The 25,599-nt window shown below is 38.1% G+C and overlaps 2 protein-coding genes across 3 annotated transcripts in view; one reads left to right on the forward strand and one right to left on the reverse strand.

The window, feature by feature from the left end:
* The window catches only part of LOC139754271 (UPF0047 protein YjbQ), a 221,878-nt gene extending 211,606 nt beyond the window's left edge, over positions 1–10,272 (reverse strand). Inside the window, exon 1 of one of the 2 annotated variants that reach the window (XM_071671644.1) lies at positions 9,915–10,272. In XM_071671644.1, the coding sequence (XP_071527745.1) occupies positions 9,915–10,089 (175 nt within the window). In that variant the 5' untranslated portion in view covers positions 10,090–10,272. The remainder of the gene's footprint in view (positions 1–9,914) is intronic. The other variant, XM_071671643.1, reaches the window with a different exon arrangement.
* A 36-nt stretch (positions 10,273–10,308) lies between these two features.
* The window catches only part of LOC139754270 (uncharacterized), a 313,522-nt gene continuing 298,231 nt past the window's right edge, over positions 10,309–25,599 (forward strand). The window contains exons 1-2 of the mRNA XM_071671642.1: positions 10,309–10,494; positions 20,596–21,757. Of these exons, the coding sequence (XP_071527743.1) occupies positions 10,432–10,494; positions 20,596–21,757 (1,225 nt within the window). The 5' untranslated portion in view covers positions 10,309–10,431. The remainder of the gene's footprint in view (positions 10,495–20,595; positions 21,758–25,599) is intronic.

Consider the following 25,599-nt stretch of genomic DNA (forward strand, 5'->3'; position numbering starts at 1 on the left):
TTTACCCCAGACATTTCACATGCCCTGGTTCAATCCATTGTGGGAAGAAATTTTACATTTTCCAATAACTTTGAAATATAGCTCTTCTAAAAGCCCCATACATACTGACAAAATCCCTCATTTTGATACTATACCTTCCTAAATGAAACAGAAAAAGCATGAAAAAGCTGCACTCTCTCTCTCTCTCTCTCTCTCTCTCTCTCTCTCTCTCTCTCTCTCTCTCTCTCTCTCTCTCTCTCTCTCAGATAGCACAAAATAAAATCAGACAAACAAGATATCAGTGATGATGAAATACACATACAATTGGATGATTATGAGAAGGTAGAGAAGGAAAATGAGAAAGATTAGATAAAACAAGATGATCTGAAAGAATCAAGAAGTTGAGAAATAAAAATATCAAAACTGCCAAATGTGCCCATTGCGGAATGTAACAAAGGTCACTGTCTATGAGGGCAAAGATGGGTATGTCTGTTATGGTAGTCCTGTCAGTATTGCATGGATGCAAGGCATGGGGCCCTAGATGACAAAATACAGAAGAGGGTGAATGTGTTGGAATGAAATATATGAAGACAATATGTGATGTGAGGAATGTTGATCAAATGAGCATTGATAGGATAAGAGAGAAGTGTGGTGTAAGGATAAGATCAGCAACATGGTGCCACTTGCTTTTCTATGAGGTTAGATGTAACGGACCGTGATGGCAATACAATGTTTATTGCAAGGAGGTAAATAACAATAGCTAACTACATTGTTTCACAGTCTGGCTAAAAAGAATAAAAAAATAGGACTATATATGTGAATTGTGTTAGGAAAATAAACATTTACCAAAAATACAGAATTTGTTATGTTATGTAGGAACAGTTAAGGAGTGAGCAAAAACTGAAGCAAAACTATTATTCTATCAATTATCATTAACTCCAATGATAATTCACTTTGGCAGTATGCATACACCTCTTGCATCATTCATACACACTCTCATACCATGCCCATTGTGTTCAAATGAGACATGAAGTTTTATGTAAACATATATATATCTTCCATTTTCACTCTCCATATCAAACTGATGCATCAAGTGAGACTACAGACTTTATCAATACCCCCTACACATACGGGATACTTACACAGCATTCTTCTGGCTTCTCTGTCTACACCTGTCCTTAGTGACTTCTCCCACTGCACCTATGAGTACCTCCCTTTCCTCACCTCTCCTCCTCATATCTTTGAAGAATACTACTACATTACTTCTTGACTAACTTAGTATCTGCCAAACCATCCTATATGTCTCATCCATGGGTGTAATAAGAAGCAAGTGTAAGATTTGCCAAGTTACAGAAAATGATGAAGAAGGCAAGGTAATGATGCAAATGTTTCCAGTACATTCAGTGTCATGTATAAGACATCCTCTATAAACAGTACATACATAAATTTAATAACATATATCCCTGGGGATAGGGGAGAAAGAATACTTCCCATGTATTCCCTGCGTGTCATAGAAGGCGACTAAAAGGAGAGGGAGCAGGTGGCTGGAAATCCTCCCCTCTCTTGTTTTTTTTAAATTTTCCAAAAGAAGGAACAGAGAAGGGGGTCAGGTGAGGATATTCCCTCTAAGGCCCATTTCTCTCTTCTTAACGCTACCTCGCTAACGCGGGAAATGGCAAATAGTATGAAAAAAAAAAAATATCTAAGAAGCTGTTAAAAGCAAGTATAATCTATCTGTTTAATCATACAACAGGTATTACCAGACTCTGCCTGCATGAAGTTAAACCATCAGTGAAAAGTTGCCTTCGGTAAGGCTGTATCACTGGGAGTACAGTCTTGCTAAAGGAGTCTGCATTTCCCTCTGGTGAAAGTAGCACATTCTTAGGATGCAAAGGCCACTGGGTAACACTACAGCTCTTTCTTAAAGAGAGGTCCTTTGTAACACCAGGAGTCTTTCTTATATAAATGTCCTGTGGTAATCATAAATAAAAATAACAAAGAAAGTTACACATCAAAACTAGCTTTGGTAGTACAAGTTGAGTATCCCTTATCCGATATGCCTGGGACCAGAAGTGTTTTGGATTTTGGAATATTTGCATACACATGATGATATATCTTGGGGGATGGGACCCAAGTCTAAACACAAAATCCGTTTATGTTTCATATGCATCTTATGCACATAGCCTGAAGGTACTTCATACAATATTTTTAATAATTTTGCACATGAAACAAAGTTTGTGTAACAATGAACCAACAGAATGCTATGGTGTCACAACCTCAGCCACCTATGTGGACATTCACCTTCATTCCAGACTATGAATTTATATGCTACTGATAAGCAATCATTTCCTTACACTTATTTACACAGTAAGAAAAAAATATGAAATACCATTGCAGGATGTATCTCTCTAATCTGGCACTCTGTGGCACGGAAACTCCCAAGGTCCAGCATGTTTTAAATCTGCCAGCATTGGTTTGTGGATCTGCCACTAAGGTAGTGTTGTTAGCAGCTTTAATGCGCCAAAATCTGTATACACTGCAGCTGAGCTAACTAATAGTCCTGTTAATTTCTCATAGCCCCAAGACAAGCATATAATGCTGACGAATCTGCCCTGCATTGGTGTGGTATGCCACGAAATACCCTTGCACAAGATACTGAGGAGTCTCCAGCTGGGGGTAAGGATTCCAAAGATAGGGTAACAATTCTTGGCTGCAGGGACACATAAAACCAAGGTGATGGTAAATGGTAAGACTGTTCACCCAAGGGCTTTTAAATGGGTCAATTTCTGTTTTCCAGCATTTTCTGTGGTCTGGTAACAGTCAGGTCCTAAGGCTGCCAGATTAAAGAGGTACAACCTGTAATACACTGAAAAAATAATGTGTTTAGAGTAACTAAGCAGCACAGTAGCATCAACAGATTACCTGCATCAGCGGTTAAAAAAATAACAACAAACAACTACAGGTTTTCAGTTTCCACCTATGATGCCGTGTTTTGATTAAAAGTTTACAGTAAACTGTATTATATTTTCTAGGTTTTATTTGGGGTGAGAGAGTATCATTAAATTTTAGGGAGAATAAAAAGATGTTCTGGAAGGAGGTAAATAAAGTGCGTAAGACAAGGGAGCAAATGGGAACTTCAGTGAAGGACGCAAATGGGGAGGTGATAACAAGTAGTGGTGATGTGAGAAGGAGATGGAGTGAGTATTTTGAAGGTTTGTTGAATGTGTTTGATGATAGAGTGGCAGATATAGGGTGTTTTGGTCGAGGTGGTGTGCAAAGTGAGAGGGTTAGGGAAAATGATTTGGTAAACAGAGAAGAGGTAGTAAAAGCTTTGCGGAAGATGAAAGCCGGCAAGGCAACAGGTTTGGATGGTATTGCAGTGGAATTTATTAAAAAAGGGGGTGACTGTATTGTTGACTGGTTGGTAAGGTTATTTAATGTATGTATGACTCACGGTGAGGTGCCTGAGGATTGGCGGAATGCGTGCATAGTGCCACTGTACAAAGGCAAAGGGGATAAGAGTGAGTGCTCAAATTACAGAGGTATAAGTTTGTTGAGTATTCCTGGTAAATTATATGGGAGGGTATTGATTGAGAGGGTGAAGGCATGTACAGAGCATCAGATTGGGGAAGAGCAGTGTGGTTTCAGAAGTGGTAGAGGATGTGTGGATCAGGTGTTTGCTTTGAAGAATGTATGTGAGAAATACTTAGAAAAGCAAATGGATTTGTATGTAGCATTTATGGATCTGGAGAAGGCATATGATAGAGTTGATAGAAATGCTCTGTGGAAGGTATTAAGAATATACGGTGTGGGAGGCAAGTTGTTAGAAGCAGTGAAAAGTTTGTATCGAGGATGTAAGGCATGTGTTCTCAGTGAATGTAGGTTTGCGGCAGGGGTGTGTGATGTCTCCATGGTTGTTTAATTTGTTTATGGATCGGGTTGCTAGGGAGGTGAATGCAAGAGTTTTGGAAAGAGGGGCAAGTATGAAGTCTGTTGGGGATGAGAGAGCTTGGGAAGTGAGTCAGTTGTTGTTCGCTGATGATACAGCGCTGGTGGCTGATTCATGTGAGAAACTGCAGAAGCTGGTGACAGAGATTGGTAAAGTGTGTGAAAGAAGAAAGTTAAGAGTAAATGTAAATAAGAGCAAGGTTATTAGGTACAGTAGGGTTGAGGGTCAAGTCAATTGGGAGGTGAGTTTGAATGGACAAAAACTGGAGGAAGTGAAGTGTTTTAGATATCTGGGAGTGGATCTGGCAGCGGATGGAACCATGGAAGTGGAAGTGGATCATAGGGTGGGGGAGGGGGCGAAAATTCTGGGGGCCTTGAAGAATGTGTGGAAGTCGAGAACATTATCTCGGAAAGCAAAAATGGGTATGTTTGAAGGAATAGTGGTTCCAACAATGTTGTATGGTTGCGAGGCGTGGGCTATGGATAGAGTTGTGCGCAGGAGGATGGATGTGCTGGAAATGAGATGTTTGAGGACAATGTGTGGTGTGAGGTGGTTTGATCGAGTAAGTAACGTAAGGGTAAGAGAGATGTATGGAAATAAAAAGAGCGTGGTTGAGAGAGCAGAAGAGGGTGTTTTGAAATGGTTTGGGCACATGGAGAGAATGAGTGAGGAAAGATTGACCAAGAGGATATATGTGTCGGAGGTGGAGGGAACGAGGAGAAGAGGGAGACCAAATTGGAGGTGGAAAGATGGAGTGAAAAAGATTGTGTGTGATCGGGGCCTGAACATGCGGGAGGGTGAAAGGAGGGCAAGGAACAGAGCGAATTGGAGCGATGTGGTATACCGGGGTTGACGTGCTGTCAGTGGATTGAATCGGGGCATGTGAAGCGTCTGGGGTAAACCATGGAAAGCTGTGTAGGTATGTATATTTGCATGTGTGGACGTATGTATATACATGTGTATGGGGGTGGGTTGGGCCATTTCTTTCGTCTGTTTCCTTGCGCTACCTCGCAAATGCGGGAGACAGCGGCAACAAAAAAAATAAAAAAAATAAAATAAATAAATAAATAAAAACAAATAAGCACTTAATTTATGATAATTAGAGGTAGCTGTAAATGTACTGAAAACTGAGAAAAATTTCAAGGCAATAATATTGCTGGTCATGTTACACTCAAACATGGCATTTTTGGAGATGAAATTCAGATTTCATATGAAAATAATGTTTTGCACTTACCAAAAAAATTTATCTCTGCTTACAAAAGAAGATCAATGCAGCAACAAATATTAGAACTACATATGGCCTGAAAAACTTGAATGGGAGGTTACATCACTGCTGACATCATCTTGAGAAGGAACATCAGAAGATGAGGGATCAGGAAGTGGGTCTTCTAGGGATAAGGAGCCATTGAGCTGGAAGGCTTTTTAAATGTTTCCTCCAGGGGTATCTGCCTCATTAACAACATTTTTTTGTCTTAAAGTCTCTCTTTGATTTTATAAACTGCTGCTCTACTCCTTCAGTAAATCCATCACACATTTTCACCATTTCGTCTATAGGCATTCTTTCTGCAAAGTTAACAAAGTCATCTTCATCTTTTCTATTATCATGATCACCTCAATTCATAACCATTTCAGTTATTTCCAGTTATTTCACTGTTACCCACAGAGGTATCTATAGGCCTTTTTGACATTTTCAACAATATTTTTGTACCACAGCAGAGAATAAGCAAAAAACACCGTGAGTAATGCACGCAGGTCTGGCGGTAATAATGGTTTGTAACAAACTGGCACCAACAGAGCACCAGAGCCCAGCATGGACAAGGTCAGGTGCGGAATCTTCCACTTGTAATGTCATGTCTCCACTCAAAAAGTTTTGGATTTTGGAACATTTCGAATTAGGGATGCTCAACCTGTATATCAAATGCACAGTGTTTCGAGAATAGAAAAGTGGAGTGTGTTTTGGAGCATTGTATTCTATTACATAATACCAAATAAGGCAATAATGGTGAAGGTTATATATTGCAGAAACAAAGTAGGGGTAACAAAAACATTATGAAGCATATGTAGAAAACCAACAGAACTTATGAAAACCTTTCCTAACCTCACTAGCAGCTGAAATATATACTGTTTTTCTATATTCTGGTCAAAACATATCAAAAACACCCAAGAGTTAACATCATGCCAACTGCCCAAGCTTGCATACCAAACAGTTCCTTGCTGCTCACCACAATAATATTGGTATATATCTATCATAATCATCAGCTGCAAGGGGATGTTAGGTAAGCTTTTCAAAGGTGCTGTTGATTTGAGGTATGCAATTCAACCTATTGCACTTTTACATTAATTTATTCTACACTTTCATTGAGTAATATTCATAGTCCTTTCTCACCACTTTCAGTATTTCATCCCTGGTTTATCCCCATAGGTGAAAAAAGTTTGACAATACTGTAATGTCTATCTCATACCTTAACACAGAAAATACCCAAAAACTGGTATACTTTCCTCTATGTACGGGTGGGAGTGTTGAGTGGATTGGGGAAGGCCTGTGCTGGCCCCTTGTCTAAGAAGTATCTATATGATAATCATAGCTTTTCCAAGTGTGAATTCATTCCCTATCCACCTAATCACATAAAACAATTAATCATTTTCTTTTCAAGGCATGGTTTCACACTACACAGACCAGTCTGAATTTGTTATGCAAATTGTACATATTCTAAATGCCTGTTTTAAACATGAATGTTTTTTCATATTTCTATGTTATTTACAGATACATTCATAGACATGAATAAATGAACAAATAACTTTCTTGGCTCCAAAAATATGAATAATACCACAAAAATGGTTTCTTTTATTCTAAAACTACCTACAACTGTGAATGCAAACAACTAGCATCTCACACAGATGACATATATGCACTCTGACATTCTTTGGGTGAATGATATGCATGATATCTTTTCCAGTTTTGGAAGTAAACAACAGCTTGGATCTGAAACAGAGGTGTAAAGCTTCATATCAACATGTGGCGATAGGAATAGCCCTATACACGTCAGCACAAAATGAAGGATGCAGAATAAGGAATAATACCAGAGGTTAAAATATAATGCACCAAATCTTGCTCCATGATATCTATCCTATTCTCCAAGCATTTCACTACCAAAGCTAAATGAAATCACTTAATATCTGAAGCCATTACTATGTGTAGCTAAACTGAAAATTTAACAAAGCAAAAACTGACCACTATTAATCTTTAATCACTTCACAATGATTATACAGAAAAGCATATTCGGATAAATTTGATAAATATTCCAATAATGGTTGGTCAATCAGTCTACCTGATGGCAAATTTTTTTCAAATGATGGGGCCCTATGCATGTAAAACTCCTTTCCCATTCCGTAAAAACTGGGGTAAAAGTCTAGTTAACACTAAACTAACAAAGTATGGATATTGAATTTCCTCTACAATGCTAGTGTAGTGCTTAGCGAAAAGTTATAGTACAAGTCGTACCTTTTCAATCCAGCAACCTTGGAACCTGGCCATTGTTGGACCACACAAAATGCTGTAAAACAGAAATTGACCCGTCATACAATGCTGACAATCCGATCTCATAGTTATCACACAAAGTCTTTACAGAAGTTCCTTTATCTGATTTTTTAAATAAGTCCACCACTTCAAGCATAGATAATGATATATGCTTATACTTATTAGCACCAGCACTATCTTCTGCACTTCTTGGTCCCTTGTATGACCTCCAGAAGTGCTAAAATACAGCTGCATATAAGAAATTAACAGGACTGTTAATAAGCTCGGCTACAGTGTAAACAGATTTTGGTGCCTTAGTGCTACTAATAGCACTGACCTGGTGGCAGATTCACAAACTAATAACTAGAGGCAGCAGATTAGAAATGTGCTGGACAACAGAGCGCCGGATTAGAGGTACAACTTGTAACAGTAGTGTAGCAGAGAATGAATCGAGAGCAATATATTTAATATAATATTAAATACGGCAATGGTAGTGAAGTTTATTTACATCAGGGGAAAGAGTGGGGTTAATTAATTTACAATACACTCGATAAAAATCAGCTGAACTTATAAACACCTCACCAAGCCACCAGAATGAGAGTTGAAAATAGAAAGTTGGTCTTATGCTGGGGACTCCATGGCCACTTGATGTATCACCTGTTTGTTGACATCCAGTGCCCTTTACACTGTACTCAATTATAGGTGTGACTGGCATGTTTCAATTAGAATACTGAGCATTAGGGTAACTCTTGACTTTTAAGGAGCATAGATTTCAGAGGTTTTGTTGATCGTAACTACTTTACATCAATTACACATTTTTCCCATGTACAATTACCATCTCACTTAACCCTCAAACAGCAGGGGCCTTCATATCTTTTTATCACAATATGGATAAAAATAAATTTGTTTCACACTATAAATTGATAGAAATACCATAAGTGAAAAAAGTAAAGAATACATACAAACAACTGAATTATCATAACTTTTGACAGCTAAGGTTCAGGCCTAGAGATAGTGCATGGATCCCCAGTGGCAGCAGTACAAGGATGAAGAAGGTGGATTTCAGGGGTGTTGTGAGAGCCTCATTAAGCAGGTTTTTAAAGGCACATCACAATTCAGGAGTTACAACCAAAGGTTATTTAAAGAAAAAAAAAAAGGCCATTATTGAATGGAAATCCAAAACTAGCCTGGAAACTTGCACACCGCATGATCAGTCCTACCACTTGCTATACAAATTATAATTTGATGACTCCCATTCATCTAAAAATATGCTGCTCAAATTCATACTTGCAACCTTTATCAAATTCTCTAAACACTGCAGAGAATAATTCCTCAACATCCAAAAGTAATACTGATGTGGAGCTAGACAGTAAAAGCGTAGTACAGCTCGACAACACTGTTAACTTTGGATATGAGGTTTTTTCTCTGCAATGTTTGTGTAGTGTTTACAGAATACTGTAAGTCTCAGATCATGATGTAGAGCACTTTACATCCATAAATGATGTTAATCAAGTTGTGGGATAATCTCAGATTAATTGAAGTACATAATACACTTGAAAAATATAAAAACTACAAATATACCCCCCTAACTTCCACAGTAGTCAAGACTTAAATCAATGTTCAGTATTCTAATTACACGCATGTTTAAACACTGCATAAGTGCTACTGAATCTCAAAAAGCAGATGGCAAATGGGGCAGCCATGCAATCCTCAGCGAGAAACCAAGTTAATGTACATATAATTCTACTAGACACATTGGTTACTAAATGAGGTTTTCATAGGTTCTACTGATCTTTTGCTAGTGTTTTACCTACTTATGCATTTATCAATCACACATATTTCCAGATATATAAAACCCTCACTGCTGTATTGCCATATCTAGTGTACTTCAATAAAACATACGGTTCCATATCATACTCTGACTCTGTACTTGTTACTGTAACCTCTAAACACTAGACAAGCATCACAGAAGATAAATCATTCAATATCTGAAGATGTTAGCAATGCAGAGCTAAATTAGACTTTAACCAACTCGACCCTTACCCTAATACACAATTACAACACTATCTACAGCAAATAAATATATATCTACATCAAGAGATCTTCCAATCTAATACATGTTTTTCGTGGTTTTCGCCTACATACAATATTCCTAACTTACCCACATATCTCATGCTAGTTCCTCATACGGTATATCACCTAATTATCATTTGTGACAGGTTATATCATGCATTTAGTACATTTCCAACATTTTGAACTTTTCCTACCATTCCATCAACGTGACTATTTCACCCGAATAAGTTCCTATGAATTTCCAACCATACCACAGGGTATGGTACATGTGTAGTAGTTAATTCTACCAAGCAATATCGTTCTACATAGCCCAGCATTAACTGTACAGGTAAAAATGCAGACGACACCCTCATGTGTGTGAGAGCTGTAGATGTAAACAGTAGGCCATGTACTTACTCTGTACGTGTAGTAGGCCTACAGAAAACTGCCTGAGTTCTGGGATTTCCTTCAAGACTTCGTCTGTTACTAAATGGATCCCTCTGTGCTGTGGTCGGAGCTTGATTTTTCTTTGAAACCACGCTGATCCGATTTGTATTCCTCTGCTGGAGGAAGCCATGTTTGCTCTGACCATTGACAGCAGACGGTCTACGATACTCTATCTCACGACCTTTGACCCCACTTCACCACCTCATGATCACTGTATACATATCAGGGCCGATTAAGAGTCTTCATCCGGTACAATGTAACGATACGGAATGACACAAAAGGGACAGATATAGAGATAAACATAAAAGATGCAGGATTAAGGAAAATTATCTCCGACAGATGGCACTGGTCGGACGGCTGGAGCACAACACCTGACGACTGACAAGCGCTGACTGTGTTTACAACCTGACGTAAACACATGCTGGTAGGTCGTCCGAGGTCAAATCTCGGTCAGGGGGACTCCGACTTGACCTGATCTGACCTGACCATGGATCGACGAGACGTCGAGATGTTGAGTGCATCTCTAGTCCGAGAGTATTTAGCTAGGAAGGTGAGTTGAGTGGTTTAATGTTCGCCATAACACTCAAGAATAAGATGGGTCAAAATTGGAGATACAGCAGCATGTTCAGATATCAGGGACTTTGATATTATTGATATTACCGGTATGGTTGTGATTATTTCGAAGAACATTAGGGTAGTTCTGTGCTTCCTATGCGCTGCGTTGTCATACGAGTAGACCGAATTTTTCATTTGTCGAAAAGTTTGTTGAAGTTTTCGAGATGTCTACATGTATCGATCCTGACAGAAACTTAAGATGAAAAAAATTCATTTTACAGTTGACTTTTTTATTTTTCCATTCAAGGAACATAGATAGTTCCATGATTTTGGCAATTTTTCTTCTGTAGGGTATGTTGATAACTCCAAGAATGAAGTAAAGACGATGGAAAATGTTGAAGTGAAGGGAAAGTGTTGGGTTGAAATAATCAAACAAGTCATCCTTGCCTAGCCTTCAACCAGAAGGCATTTCCTTGGCCCCTAGTAATACCTCAATCAACCTTAGCTGGGGGGTTTGATCCGTGTTAATGGATGATATTTCATGAATATTGACAAAGAAACCTAGATGGTCACTAGTCATCATGCTGCACACGACAAATACTTTAGGTGTTCCTGTGTCATGAAGAGGCATATTCACAAAAGGTGGCTTCTTCCAAGATGAATCTAGGAAAAGTCTAGTTTAGCTTTGTATTGTTTTAAGCTTTGGATATTGAATGATTTTTTTTTGCAATATTAGAGTAATGTGGAAATAACTATATAAAAGTGGTAGAGAATTAATTGGTACATGACTTTTTCTTCTTCAATATTAACTAAGGAAGGAGCTATATGAAGATTGTTTCTATGATGTTTAGTCATCTCAGTCTGATGCTACCTTACTATGGTGGAAAATGGTAGACAGTCATAAGCATTAAGTAATGCAATAGTGATGAGAGTAAGGATAATATAGTCTTAATCATTTTTAAAGTAGGTCAAACACTTGCATAAAATCAACAGGGCCTATGAAACCATGCATGACCTTTCCCTAATGGCTGATGTTTACCTGAATTTTCATTATCTTCATCAAAATTTACGAGACACACCCAGTTAAACATTGTCCTTGTTACTCACAAGTTAAGACAAACAGATAACACATTGTTGGTCCTTAGCTGTAGATGAAATTGACGTTCATACAATATATTTCATCTTTAAATCCCAGCTGCCAGGAGAGGTTAGTTGAGATTATTTAGGTTCTCTTGATTAATTTTACAAGTGTTTCACTTACTTATCCCTCATTAGTATCACTTTAATACAGTAGAATACCGTTTATTTCATATCTTAGTTTCCAGTAATATCAAGGTAATTCCCAGAATCACATTCTCCCACTATTATTCTGTAGCTTTCTCCAAGTACAGTACTGTAATACACTTCCACCGCTAAGCAAAATCACTTAATCACAAAATGTGATAGTAATGTAGATTTAAACTGGACTTTTACCAGATCTTTATTTGAAATGTTTTTTTTGCTTTTAATAGTGTTAAAACTAACAAATAATCATAAGACTCCAGAATTGACAATGAGAAAGAATAATTATAGAGAAAGACACTTAATGGATTTATGGTAAAAATAACAGCTCATAGATTAAGTTAATTTTTAGGAACATTATTGAAAGGAGATAAATCATAATTTAGAGCCCTCTTGTAGTGGCTGACCATGGATTTAATCAAATTTGCAAGTGAACATTAGAATTCATCTTGCACATAAGAACAGATATTTCAAGGAGTTTTAACATATGCAAAATTATTTTTGTTCTAAAGGGAATCTGATAAATCCAGTAGTAAAGCAGTGATAGGAACATAAACAGTTATGTACATTAGGTAATTTCAGGCAAAACTGAGCCAAAAGGCAAGGCTAGCATATAGCTTTTACAGCAGGAAAATCTAGAGTTACAAATAATAAGTTTTGTGAGTTAAGTTTCTCAAGTGCTGTTTGTGACAAGAAGAGATTGTATGATAGTGGACAGAATATCAGCAGTCCATGTTTGGGCAAAGCAGAAACAAAAATAGTTACCTGAGTCAGAGGAGTGCAGCTTGACAACTACTGAAGTGCTGGCTCATTATACAGTTATCACTAACCCTCCCGATACCTGGGCGAGTGGTACTGATAGTATACCTCCCTAACAAGTGTATTCAAATTTGGATTTTATTTTGATGTTAAATTAGACTCTCTTAATTGTCTTTGCTATCATTTTATATGGCCTAACTCATTTACTCATGCATGTTTGAGTTTATTTTTTCAAATGGAAGATCCCAGTATGTACGATTTTCACCAAGATGGAGTATTTTGAAGAACTGATGAATGTGGGTGAAAGTGAGGCAGCAGTTGTTACATACATGGATATGTAAAATAGAAGGAAAAGGATACAAGTGCGGGGGCATAGAGCAAGAAGGGAGGTAAACGGGCGATATGAGGTTGAAGAGCACCTGGAGCAGATGGGATTACAGCTGAAATGTTGAAGTATGGAGGAGAAAGTGTGATAGAATGGATGCATTTGATAAGTAATTTTGTGTTAAAGCTGATGGTTGTGCCTGACTATTGGATGAAAGCTATTATTGTCACTTTATTCAAAGGAAAAGATGCTAAGGATGTATATAGCAGTTACAGGGGAATAAGTTTGTTAAGTATACCAGGAAAAGTGCATGTGAGAGTGTTATCTGATAAAGAGATGGAAGTGGCAATGCAAAATAAGTGAGGAGTAAGGGGATTTTACGAAAGGTATAGGATGTTCGAACCAGATGACTGAAAAAGTATGTGGCAAAAAGGGAAGAAGCTATATGCAGCTTTCATGGATCTTGGGAAAGTGTATGATAGAGTCAAGTAAAATGCTTTTTGGGATGTGTTAAGGATACTTGGGGTAAGGGAACAACTGTTGAATGGTTTGAAAGCCTTTGATAGAGGATCAGATGCATGTATAATAGTGGATGGATAACTGAGCAAAAATTTAGTATACATGTGGGTGTGAGGCAGGGCTGTGATGTGACTGGCTTTTTGACATATATATGGATGGAGTGATAGAAGGATGAAAGCAGAACAAGGGAAAAGGGGTGTAGAGATGGGTGTAGGATGATGAGGGATAGTGGCTTGTGACAAGTAGATGATAGTGTGTTGTTTGTTGAGAGTAAAGAGATATTGCAGGTGTGTGTAAGAGTAGGTAATTGAAGGGAAATGCGGGTAAAAGTAAAGTAATGGTGTTTGAAGGAAATAGAGTGAAACTATTGATTTTGAAAAGCCCAGAGGAATGAGAGAAGACTGCACTAAGGTTGTTATAGATATGAGTGAGAAATATTGGAAGTGAGAGAATTAAAATATTCATGAACTAATCTTTGGTGATATAGAAAGAGAGATAAGAGAGAGAGAGAGAGCAGCACAGGATGGAAAAGTCATTGGTTCACCTTAAGAGAATAATGAAGGGTAGGGGTGTAAGTATGGAAGTAAAGAAAGGGTTAAGGGACAAGATAGTCCTCCCGACCTTGACCTATGTAGCCAAAACTCAAACATGAGTTGTATCACAGAAATCAAGAATCCAGGCTGTGAAAATTAGTTATTTGAGAGCATGTGTTATTTCTAGATTGAAATGAAGAAAGTTATTAGGAGGTCTATGAGAGATTTAGTTTGCAAGGGAATGCAAAGGAACTGGGTAAAAAGTAATACTTAAGCATGTGGAAAGAATGAGAGATGGGAGTTTACAAGGAAAGTGTAGTGCAATTAAAGGGGTTGGTATAAGAGGAAGACCACTTGTGACATTGGGAAATAGAGTGGAGGAGTGCTGGAGGGAGAAAAATGGCAGAAGAATGCATGGAATGGTGTATCTGAGGGAGGCATGTTAGGACAGGGATAAGTGGAGAGTCTTCTGCTGTGGCCACCCCCATGAATGGAGTTCACAGAGGAAATGGGTGACACAGATATAGATGGATAAATAGATTCACCAATATATCCATAAGTAAAGATGCACTATTCAAATTACCTTACTGAATTAAATACAAATTGGCATTATTGACACAAGATCCAGTTCATGGAAAAGTGTAAATAGATAATGTCAACAAGTTGAAATTCCCCATTCAGAAGGTATTCCTATTTTTTTTGTGCCAACTGAGTCAATTGAAGGTGAATGCAATCACTTTATGTTTTGTAATTTGACTTACAGCCACTGCAGTGTATTAATAGATGTTTCTATGTACCCATTAAGCTAATAGGACCACGTGGTGACTCATTTTTTCATTGTTTGACCATACTAACCCCTTAGGATTGCATGTGGTCATTGTGGACAGGACATGTACTCATTATTCACACAAATATGGAGCTGATTATTTAACTAGAGACGGGAATTGTTCAGAGAGAAGATGAAGGAAGATTTATCTTTAACTAGTAAGTTGATCTATGTAAAGGCGTAAGTTTTTACGGAGAGTTGGAGATCAAAGAGTTATACTTTACTTTGGTTGATTGAGAAATTTTTATCTGTGATGTGACAATTAGATGTGAAAATTAGATATAAGAAGGGGAAAAACAATCAACCAGTCTTATAGCCTTTACCTTATGATCACCTTCATCCTCTCCCAAATCACTAAGTAATTATTACACACTGCGGTGCAATTGTCAATGCAGGAATAGATCCACTAACTCCAAGGGCATGCTTAATATCAGCTGTTCATTCACCTCTTTCATAATGCTGAGCACATCCTTCTTAGTCTCACTGGTAATGGCTTTATGCTTCTTAACACCACTGGCACCAGAACTTAAAATATGTTGTGGTGGTATGATGCAAGGACAAGATTCATGCAATATACAGTATACTGTAGCAGTCCATGATTATAGATTGTATTCATTCCATGCATACACATACTTGTAACATGATGCTGGCATCCCCAAACCAGTGCACTAGCCCAATGATGATGATGTTATTCAAAACATTATCCCACATAAAGTAAAAAAAGATGTAAATGGACCTTGTGCATTATTCTAAAATTGGCATAAATCAGATACATGTAAATCGAGAGGTATTTGTGTGAAAATTTTAAAGATTTTTTTAATTATCCTATGAGCAGTTTTAAAGCTCATACCCTAGAGAGAAAAAGAGCATTCATTCTTCAAAACACACAATTTATTATTAAGGCATTGATAGGATGTGAATGAGATATGAATATCACCAAGTGGATGAAAAATGCAATTTTTGTATATCTTATTACAAGGGCTTTAGTGATGGAGAAATCCAGGTAAAGAAAGAAAATTCACATATCAGAGCTCTCCAAACTTAATAAGTTACAGAGAAAGGATATTTTACATGTGTAGAATTTTTTATTCATTTGTTCATGATCAGTTAGCTGCTTAACATTTTGATTATATCCTATGATAATATGTTTATTTCATGTGCGTATTTATAAAAGCTGTTGGTAAGAAGTAGGATAATGGGAACACCATTCTTAGGCTTCATTATGAATTTGTGATTGAAGCTATAACACACTTAGTTTCCTCATTGTGTTACACTGATACAGCAGAGACTGTATGCAGCTTTAAAGGTTTGAAAGACTGAAGGAGACTGAATCTGTAACTTTATCAGAACACTGCACAATACGTATTTACAAATTTACCGTGAAAAAAGAAATATTTTTTTTTTTTTTTTTTTTATACTTTGTCGCTGTCTCCCGCGTTTGCGAGGTAGCGCAAGGAAACAGACGAAAGAAATGGCCCAACCTCCCCCCCCATACACATGTATATACATACGTCCACACACGCAAATATACATACCTACACAGCTTTCCATGGTTTACCCCAGACGCTTCACATGCCTTGATTCAATCCACTGACAGCACGTCAGCCCCGGTATACCACATCGCTCCAATTCACTCTATTCCTTGCCCTCCTTTCACCCTCCTGCATGTTCAGGCCCCGATCACACAAAATCTTTTTCACTCCATCTTTCCACCTCCAATTTGGTCTCCCTCTTCTCCTTGTTCCCTCCACCTCCGACACATATATCCTCTTGGTCAATCTTTCCTCACTCATCCTCTCCATGTGCCCAAACCACTTCAAAACACCCTCTTCTGCTCTCTCAACCACGCTCTTTTTATTTCCACACATCTCTCTTACCCTTACGTTACTCACTCGATCAAACCACCTCACACCACACATTGTCCTCAAACATCTCATTTCCAGCACATCCATCCTCCTGCGCACAACTCTATCCATAGCCCACGCCTCGCAACCATACAACATTGTTGGCACCACTATTCCTTCAAACATACCCATTTTTGCTTTCCGAGATAATGTTCTCGACTTCCACACATTCTTCAAGGCCCCCAGAATTTTCGCCCCCTCCCCCACCCTATGGTCCACTTCCGCTTCCATGGTTCCATCCGCTGCCAGATCCACTCCCAGATATCTAAAACACTTCACTTCCTCCAGTTTTTCTCCATTCAAACTCACCTCCCAATTGACTTGACCCTCAACCCTACTGTACCTAATAACCTTGCTCTTATTCACATTTACTCTTAACTTTCTTCTTCCACACACTTTACCAAACTCAGTCACCAGCTTCTGCAGTTTCACACATGAATCAGCCACCAGCGCTGTGTCATCAGCGAACAACAACTGACTCACTTCCCAAGCTCTCTCATCCCCAACAGACTTCATACTTGCCCCTCTTTCCAAAACTCTTGCATTTACCTCCCTAACAACCCCATCCATAAACAAATTAAACAACCATGGAGACATCACGCACCCCTGCCGCAAACCTACATTCACTGAGAACCAATCACTTTCCTCTCTTCCTACACGTACACATGCCTTACATCCTCGATAAAAACTTTTCACTGCCTCTAACAACTTTCCTCCCACACCATATATTCTTAATACCTTCCACAGAGCATCTCTATCAACTCTATCATATGCCTTCTCCAGATCCATAAATGCTACATACAAATCCATTTGCTTTTCTAAGTATTTCTCACATACATTCTTCAAAGCAAACACCTGATCCACACATCCTCTACCACTTCTGAAACCACACTGCTCTTCCCCAATCTGCTGCTCTGTACATGCCTTCACCCTCTCAATCAATAGCCTCCCATATAATTTACCAGGAATACTCAACAAACTTATACCTCTGTAATTTGAGCACTCACTCTTATCCCCTTTGCCTTTGTACAATGGCACTATGCACGCATTCCGCCAATCCTCAGGCACCTCACCATGAGTCATACATACATTAAATAACCTTACCAACCAGTCAACAGTACAGTCACCCCCTTTTTTAATAAATTCCACTGCAATACCATCCAAACCTGCTGCCTTGCCGGCTTTCATCTTCCACAAAGCTTTCACTACCTCTTCTCTGTTTACCAAATCATTTTCCCCAACCCTCTCACTTTGCACACCACCTTGACCAAAACACCCTATATCTGCCACTCTATCATCAAACACATTCAACAAACCTTCGAAATACTCACTCCATCTCCTTCTCACATCACCACTACTTGTTATCACCTCCCCATTTGCGCCCTTCACTGAAGTTCCCATTTGCTCCCTTTTCTTACGCACTTTATTTACCTCCTTCCAGAACATCTTTTTTTTTTTTTTTTTTTTTTTTTTTTTTATACTTTGTCGCTGTCTCCCGCGTTTGCGAGGTAGCGCAAGGAAACAGACGAAAGAAATGGCCCAACCCCCCCCCCCCATACACATGTACATACACACGTCCAGACACGCAAATATACATACCTACACAGCTTTCCATGGTTTACCCCAGACGCTTCACATGCCTTGCTTCAATCCACTGACAGCACGTCAACCCCTGTATACCACATGACTCCAATTCACTCTATTTCTTGCCCTCCTTTCACCCTCCTGCATGTTCAGGCCCCGATCACACAAAATCTTTTTCACTCCATCTTTCCACCTCCAATTTGGTCTCCCTCTTCTCCTCGTTCCCTCCACCTCCGACACATATATCCTCTTGGTCAATCTCTCCTCACTCATTCTCTCCATGTGCCCAAACCATTTCAAAACACCCTCTTCTGCTCTCTCGACCACGCTCTTTTTATTTCCACACATCTCTCTTACCCTTACGTTACTTACTCGATCAAACCACCTCACACCACACATTGTCCTCAAACATCTCATTTCCAGCACATCCATCCTCCTGCGCACATCTCTATCCATAGCCCACGCCTCGCAACCATACAGCATTGTTGGAACCACTATTCCCTCAAACATACCCATTTTTGCTTTCCGAGATAATGTTCTCGACTTCCACACATTTTTCAAGGCTCCCAAAATTTTCGCCCCCTCCCCCACCCTATGATCCACTTCCGCTTCCAAAAAAGAAATATATTGCACTATTTTATAATGCTACCATTTTTGTTGAATAGGTATAGAAACAAATTTGATTGGTTAATAATAGTTGTTAAGATGATGATAATGTTATAAAAAGGTGATATTTGTGAAGGAACATCTAAAACTTCACTGATGTAAAAACTTTTCTAGTAAAGTACCTCTGTGCATTACCTATGAAGGGGGGCAAAAACCTATAGCAAACAAGGTCCTTTGAAAATTACTGCAACTCTGAAACCTTATATAAGTAGTGAAAAGATTTATTCCACCAATAGGATACTAAACTCTCCTCAGTTATCCCTGATGCTAGTAAAAATCTTACTTTGAATAAGCTCTGTGCTCAAGAATTTTAGTATTTATAGTGTCTCATAAGTTTGAATAGATTTAACATTTTATGATTAGTCTTCAGGCTACTTTTTGATTTGTTTGAATATTAGGCTTTGTATATAAAAAGCATAGACACTCTTCAGCTAATCAACCATGTGAGTTGTTTGCTGTTGAGTCCGCACATTATTTAGATAATGACCACAACACCCAACATTTCTCTTTTAAATAGATCCAGAAAATTTAAGTTAGTACTATACATGAAATAATTAGAGAATATAATGTACTTTACCAGTTTCTTTGTAGATGATACATTCATGAAAAACATCTTCAAAAACTGTTTAGTTTACCCATTTTTTTGTTCAATGTATTTTGTTTATTTGCTCTATGACTTAATGATATTCTTTTCCACCACTTTTTTTGGCTGTTATTCTACCCCATTGCCATGAACAATGTTATATCTTTCAATCCCAACCTCAGACCATAAATTCCTAATGCAAAATTAAATATAAAAGGTAAAATCAGATACATGTACATACACGTATGTATATACATGTGTATGGGGGTGGGTTGGGCCATTTCTTTCGTCTGTTTCCTTGCACTACCTCGCAAACGCGGGAGACAGTGGCAAAAAAAAAAAAAAAAAAAAATCAGATATGATAATTACTTTGAAAATCTGATAAAAGATTGTTCTCTCGATTTAGTATAGGAGGACGATGATTGCAGAAAAATTTCTCTTTACAGAAATGAAGGTCTGATTACTGAAAAATGTAATAAAACAGCTGAAGCCATATTTGATATATACTATACTTTTATTTTTTTTCAGTCTTGTGGAAAACAGTGCTAATTTTCCCATCTAGGAAGGGCCTGACTCCATTCCCCAGAAGGTTAAGAACAACACTAATGAGAAAATAGTTTACCCTGAGAAAGCTATTACAAGAAAACATAATGATGATAACAAAAACGATTTTTTTAAGCTGCGACATGCTTAAGAGACTATGGGTGAATCACTGTTTGGGATGGTTTTGAAAACACACTTGTTCTTAAACAAAGGAAGATGGGGCTCAGGCTTGTTATGAAGAGCAGGCATGACTTTGTTTATCAGATATGTTTGATGTTACTAAGCTCTGACCGTAAGATATTACACTGCAAGTAAGAAGCCATCTTTGGCAAGGCTATATCATTGGGAGTACAATCTCATCAAAGAACTTCTCACCCCAAAGGAGTCTACCTTTCCCTGCTACTGGAAGTAGTGCAGCCTTGGGTTGCAGGAGCTTTTAGAAAGGTCCTGTGTAACACCAGGACTCTCTAATAGAAATTGATCCTGGGGTAATTATAGATAGAAATGTTCGTAACTTTTACTGTAACTGATAATGCAAGTCTCTAAATGTTATATTTTTGTTTTTTGATTCAGAGGTTGGTGAACACATTAAGGCAACTGGATGAGGAACAAAATGAGTGTTCTACATGTGTCCGCAGTCGCCTGAAACTTATGAAAGCATTACGCATTGGGAAACTCATGAAGCGCAATAAGAAACAGGATTTTGCTCTGGACTCCATGGTTGAAGTCATTGTTCACTTCTTGCTTGAACATGCTCGGGATTCCAAAGGAAGAACAAAAGTACTGCAAAGTAATCATCAGTATGAGGATACTGAAGACCATCTTATAAATCATTCTGATTTTGAAGGCTTTCCGCAACAAAGCTCTTACAAAGATGAGATTAGTACAATCGAAGCAAGCATGGAAGAAACATATGATGGAAAAGTTGCATGTGCTGAAAAAGATGGTGAGAGAATACCCATCATTTGGGAAAGTACAAAGCAAATGAAATCAGATGTTACAAATTTGAATTTTATGGATCATGATGTAAGAGAGTCTGTTTCACTAGATGGTGTTGTCAAAGTAGTCTGCGATGATGTGACAAATGGAACCAAATGTGTGACAAGTGATGGTAATGCAAAAAGTAATAATGATCAAGGATCTCATGGTGATACCAGTGATCAGTACTATGAATTCCTAGAAATCTGTGATGCCAAAAAACAGTCTGATACAGAAACTCAAAGGTGTGCCTTGCACATTGCCAGTGATGAAATTGGTGGTTTGAATAAGGAAGAAAATTCAGTGATTAGCCTACCAGACCATGATGGATCTGTGCTTGAAGAATCAGGAACAGATTCAGATTCTGAATCATGTGCTTCCTCTGTCATTGATCTGTTGAGAGATATGGCAGATGAATGTGGGAATGAATTTCCAGTAACTACATATTTGTTCAAGAAAGAGAGTGCTGTGGCTAGAATGTCAGATTTGTCTCATTTAAAGAATGGTTCAATTGATACACGTATAGACAAAGCTAATGCGATTTTTGCATGGATGAATGAGAGTGACCATGAAGTGGAGAGTGAAACAAATCAAACAATAAATGGGAGGAAGCATGAAAAATCTGGAGAGGAAATTGAAGAAATGGAAAAATGGGCAAGTGAGAGACCTGAAAAACATGGTAGATATTATAAGATGACTATGGAAAAGGAGGAAGAAAAGAATGAAGAAGAATCAGATAGGAATTCCTCTAGTGAAGGTAAGTTGTATATTGCTCTTCTCAGGAATGATAAATTGATGTTTTTTTCACTTATCATCCCAGAGTAAAAAATTGTTTATCTCAGTTTTAAACGTTTTCAAGATTCTCCTTTTTTTTTTTTTTTTTACCAGTACTACCTGCCTTTGTATCAGGAGGATTGTGCATTAAGCCAGCACCCCAGTAGCTCTCAAGTAACACTCCTTTAACCCGGGTATCATTCCTTTCTTTCTGCCATACCCACACGTGGACTGCTGGCTTTCAGTCCACATACGTACAAGAGCAACACTTGACAGAATTAATTCCTAAGACTTTTCCTTCATTACTCAAGATTTTCCCGTAATTAGCAGTGAGCATTGTGCTAACCCTGCCTTTAGGCAAAATTTCATATGTATTCATAAGTAAGTACGTACTCTCCATTCTTGCTGCAGTTGAAGGGAGAAAGGGCATTAAGGTGTACTAGTTTTGATGGACTCCTTTCTGTATTTTTGATTTTGGCAGCCTTGCTCAGATGAATGTATTTCATTAATATAATGGCTGTGTATGAGTTTTTCGTTTTTAATGAGAAAACGTGTACTGTTCTTGTTGCATGACTTAATACTTTGAGGACATTTTACTCTTAGTGCAGTTGTTAATGACAGCATAAATGGGTTAATGGGCTTTCGGCATTCTTTGTGTGGTTCAAAGAAATCTGAATATATTGAAAATTCATACATAAACTTAAACTAAATTCAGGTAAGGAAAAAGTTACAGCAAAAAGAACTGGAAACTGATCATCGAGAAGGAACAAGTAATGGTGTAATGTTAGTAAACACTCATTGATATAAGGGTATATTAGTGGTTGTGTAGATGTTGCTGGATTCCATTTCTTGTTATGTTTCACCAAAAATGAATAAGTAGTCACCTTTGGCGAAAGTGTATCATGTAGAGCACAGTCTTGTCGAAGAACCTACTCCATTCCCCTTCTTACTAGCGCAACCTTGTAGCTACAGGAGCTCATGAAAACGTTATTTTGGAGTAATTTTAGGATCCTCTCCTTTTTACAAGTGCCCTAGGGCCGTGAAAATATAATGGATTTCTGCAGACATAGAGTAGGGTACACACCTGCACAGCGATGTGAATTCATCTGTCGTACATTGGGCTCAGAGTACTTCACATATGAGCTCAGTTGAAAATATGTATGATTAATCATGTTTTGTCATATGTGCCTAACCTAAATGTTATTGCAGTAGTGGCCGCATCATTAAATGAAGGTAAATGGAGGTAAAATATAGAAATCATGATATATATATATATATATATATCATGAGCGTTTAAGGTGCAGTAGTGCGAAAGCCAACAATAAGAGGAGATTGGTGGAGTATGCATTAACCTTACATATTTTGTTTGGCTGTTCCACATCATATTTTTTACATGTTCATGAAACGAAGGCTGTATATTGTAAGGAGGATTGCGCTATAGAGGGGAATCTGATGACAGCTGTCGTGTCTACGTCAACTGGACGGTATTGATTGTGAATAGTTCTTAAAGAGAATTAGCAACAGAATAATCAGAGAATATGAAAAGGAGTTGCTCAAGAACTTGTTAGGATGTTAGTCTTGGTTAAGTGTTGTTGGCGGACGGTTGGAATATACTAACCACGCAGAATGTGAATGCTTGCAATTTATAAAGGTTTAAAAGGGTACATTATGGCATGGAAAGGTCAAGAGATGGGATCTATGGTTTGTAGGACTCTTCCCTCTAAAGGTACAAACAGGTGATGACATCAAACTGTCTCACGTGCATACCCGTTTTCTATCGTAGAATCATACAGAAAACGGGAATGTTTTGGGCTGGGCGCTGGTCTGAATGGGAGGTCCGGCAATCGATTGTACTACGGAATTTACTACGGGTAAGGAGTAGGAATGGCGAGGGAGTCGTGGGAGGCTTGAGCCTACCGCCCGTGGGGCCGGTAGGCGGGTGAATTATTCTGAGGCGCACCGGGACGGTCGACAGATAGGCATGGGCGTATCCAAGGCGGTGGGGATTTGCAGGAGCTGTCTTCCCTTAATGAGCGTACAATGTAAAAAACGTATTAATTGTAGTGATATATTCTTACGATTATTTTCAAATTTTTAGTATCTCAAAATGAATGAATAAATGTATATGTTTGTCTACATAATGATTATAGTACACGTAGTGATGGAAGTAGTTACATCCATTTTACTCTTGACCTTCCTAAGGCACTGACGTAAATTTTTAATTTATCATTCTGAAAAAAACTTTGAATTTGTTAGATCGAACTAAACGTTGATTTTTACTGTAAACTTTTATCAATTTTGCGTGAATTTTTTTTCTAAAATGGTCGCCGATGATTTAAACTTGTATTCAACAGATTTAGTTATTTTTCGTAAAAAAATGACTAATGCTAGTGAGTTGAGCCAACTTTCAAGTAATTCAAAAAAGTCCTAAGTTCTCTCGTTTTGAACTTTCAATTATTTTAGTATCTTGACAATATCATAGACCCCTCTCCCCTCGACGAGAGGTATATTTCCAAAGCCTATCAGTCTTTAGGAAAGCTGGATAAGAATGGTGTGAAAATTGTATATATATATATATATATATATATATATATATATATATATATATATATATATATATATATATATATATATATATATATATATATATATATATATATATATGTATATATATATATATATATATATATATATATATATATATATATATATATATATATATATATATATATATATATATATCTTCCTACACGTACACATGCCTTACATCCTCGATAAAAACTTTTCACTGCTTCTAACAACTTGCCTCCCACACCATATATTCTTAATACCTTCCACAGAGCATCTCTATCAACTCTATCATATGCCTTCTCCAGATCCATAAATGCTACATACAAATCCATTTGCTTTTCTAAGTATTTCTCACATACATTCTTCAAAGCAAACACCTGATCCACACATCCTCTACCACTTCTGAAACCGCACTGCTCTTCCCCAATCTGATGCTCTGTACATGCCTTCACCCTCTCAATCAATACCCTCCCATATAATTTACCAGGAATACTCAACAAACTTATACCTCTGTAATTTGAGCACTCACTCTTATCCCCTTTGCCTTTGTACAATGGCACTATGCACGCATTCCGCCAATCCTCAGGCACCTCACCATGAGTCATACATACATTAAATAACCTTACCAACCAGTCAACGATACAGTCACCCCCTTTTTTAATAAATTCCACTGCAATACCATCCAAACCTGCTGCCTTGCCGGCTTTCATCTTCCGCAAAGCTTTTACTACCTCTTCTCTGTTTACCAAATCATTTTCCCTAGGAAGAGAGGAAAGTGATTGGTTGTCAGTGAATGTAGGTTTGCGGCAGGGATGTGTGATGTCTCCATGGTTGTTTAATTTGTTTATGGATGGGGTTGTAAGGGAGGTAAATGCAAGAGTCCTGGAAAGAGGGGCAAGTATGAAGTCTGTTGGGGATGAGAGAGCTTGGGAAGTGAGTCAGTTGTTGTTCGCTGATGATACAGCGCTGGTGGCTGATTCATGTGAGAAACTGCAGAAGCTGGTGACTGAGTTTGGTAAAGTGTGTGGAAGAAGAAAGTTGAGAGTAAATGTGAATAAGAGCAAGGTTATTAGGTACAGTAGGGGTGAGGGTCAAGTCAATTGGGAGGTGAGTTTGAATGGAGAAAAACTGGAGGAAGTGAAGTGTTTTAGATATCTGGGAGTGGATCTGTCAGCGGATGGAACCATGGAAGCGGAAGTGGATCATAGGGTGGGGGAGGGGGCGAAAATTTTGGGAGCCTTGAAAAATGTGTGG

This window comes from Panulirus ornatus, chromosome 16, assembly GCF_036320965.1.
Source record: "Panulirus ornatus isolate Po-2019 chromosome 16, ASM3632096v1, whole genome shotgun sequence".
Lineage (NCBI taxonomy): Eukaryota > Metazoa > Arthropoda > Malacostraca > Decapoda > Palinuridae > Panulirus > Panulirus ornatus.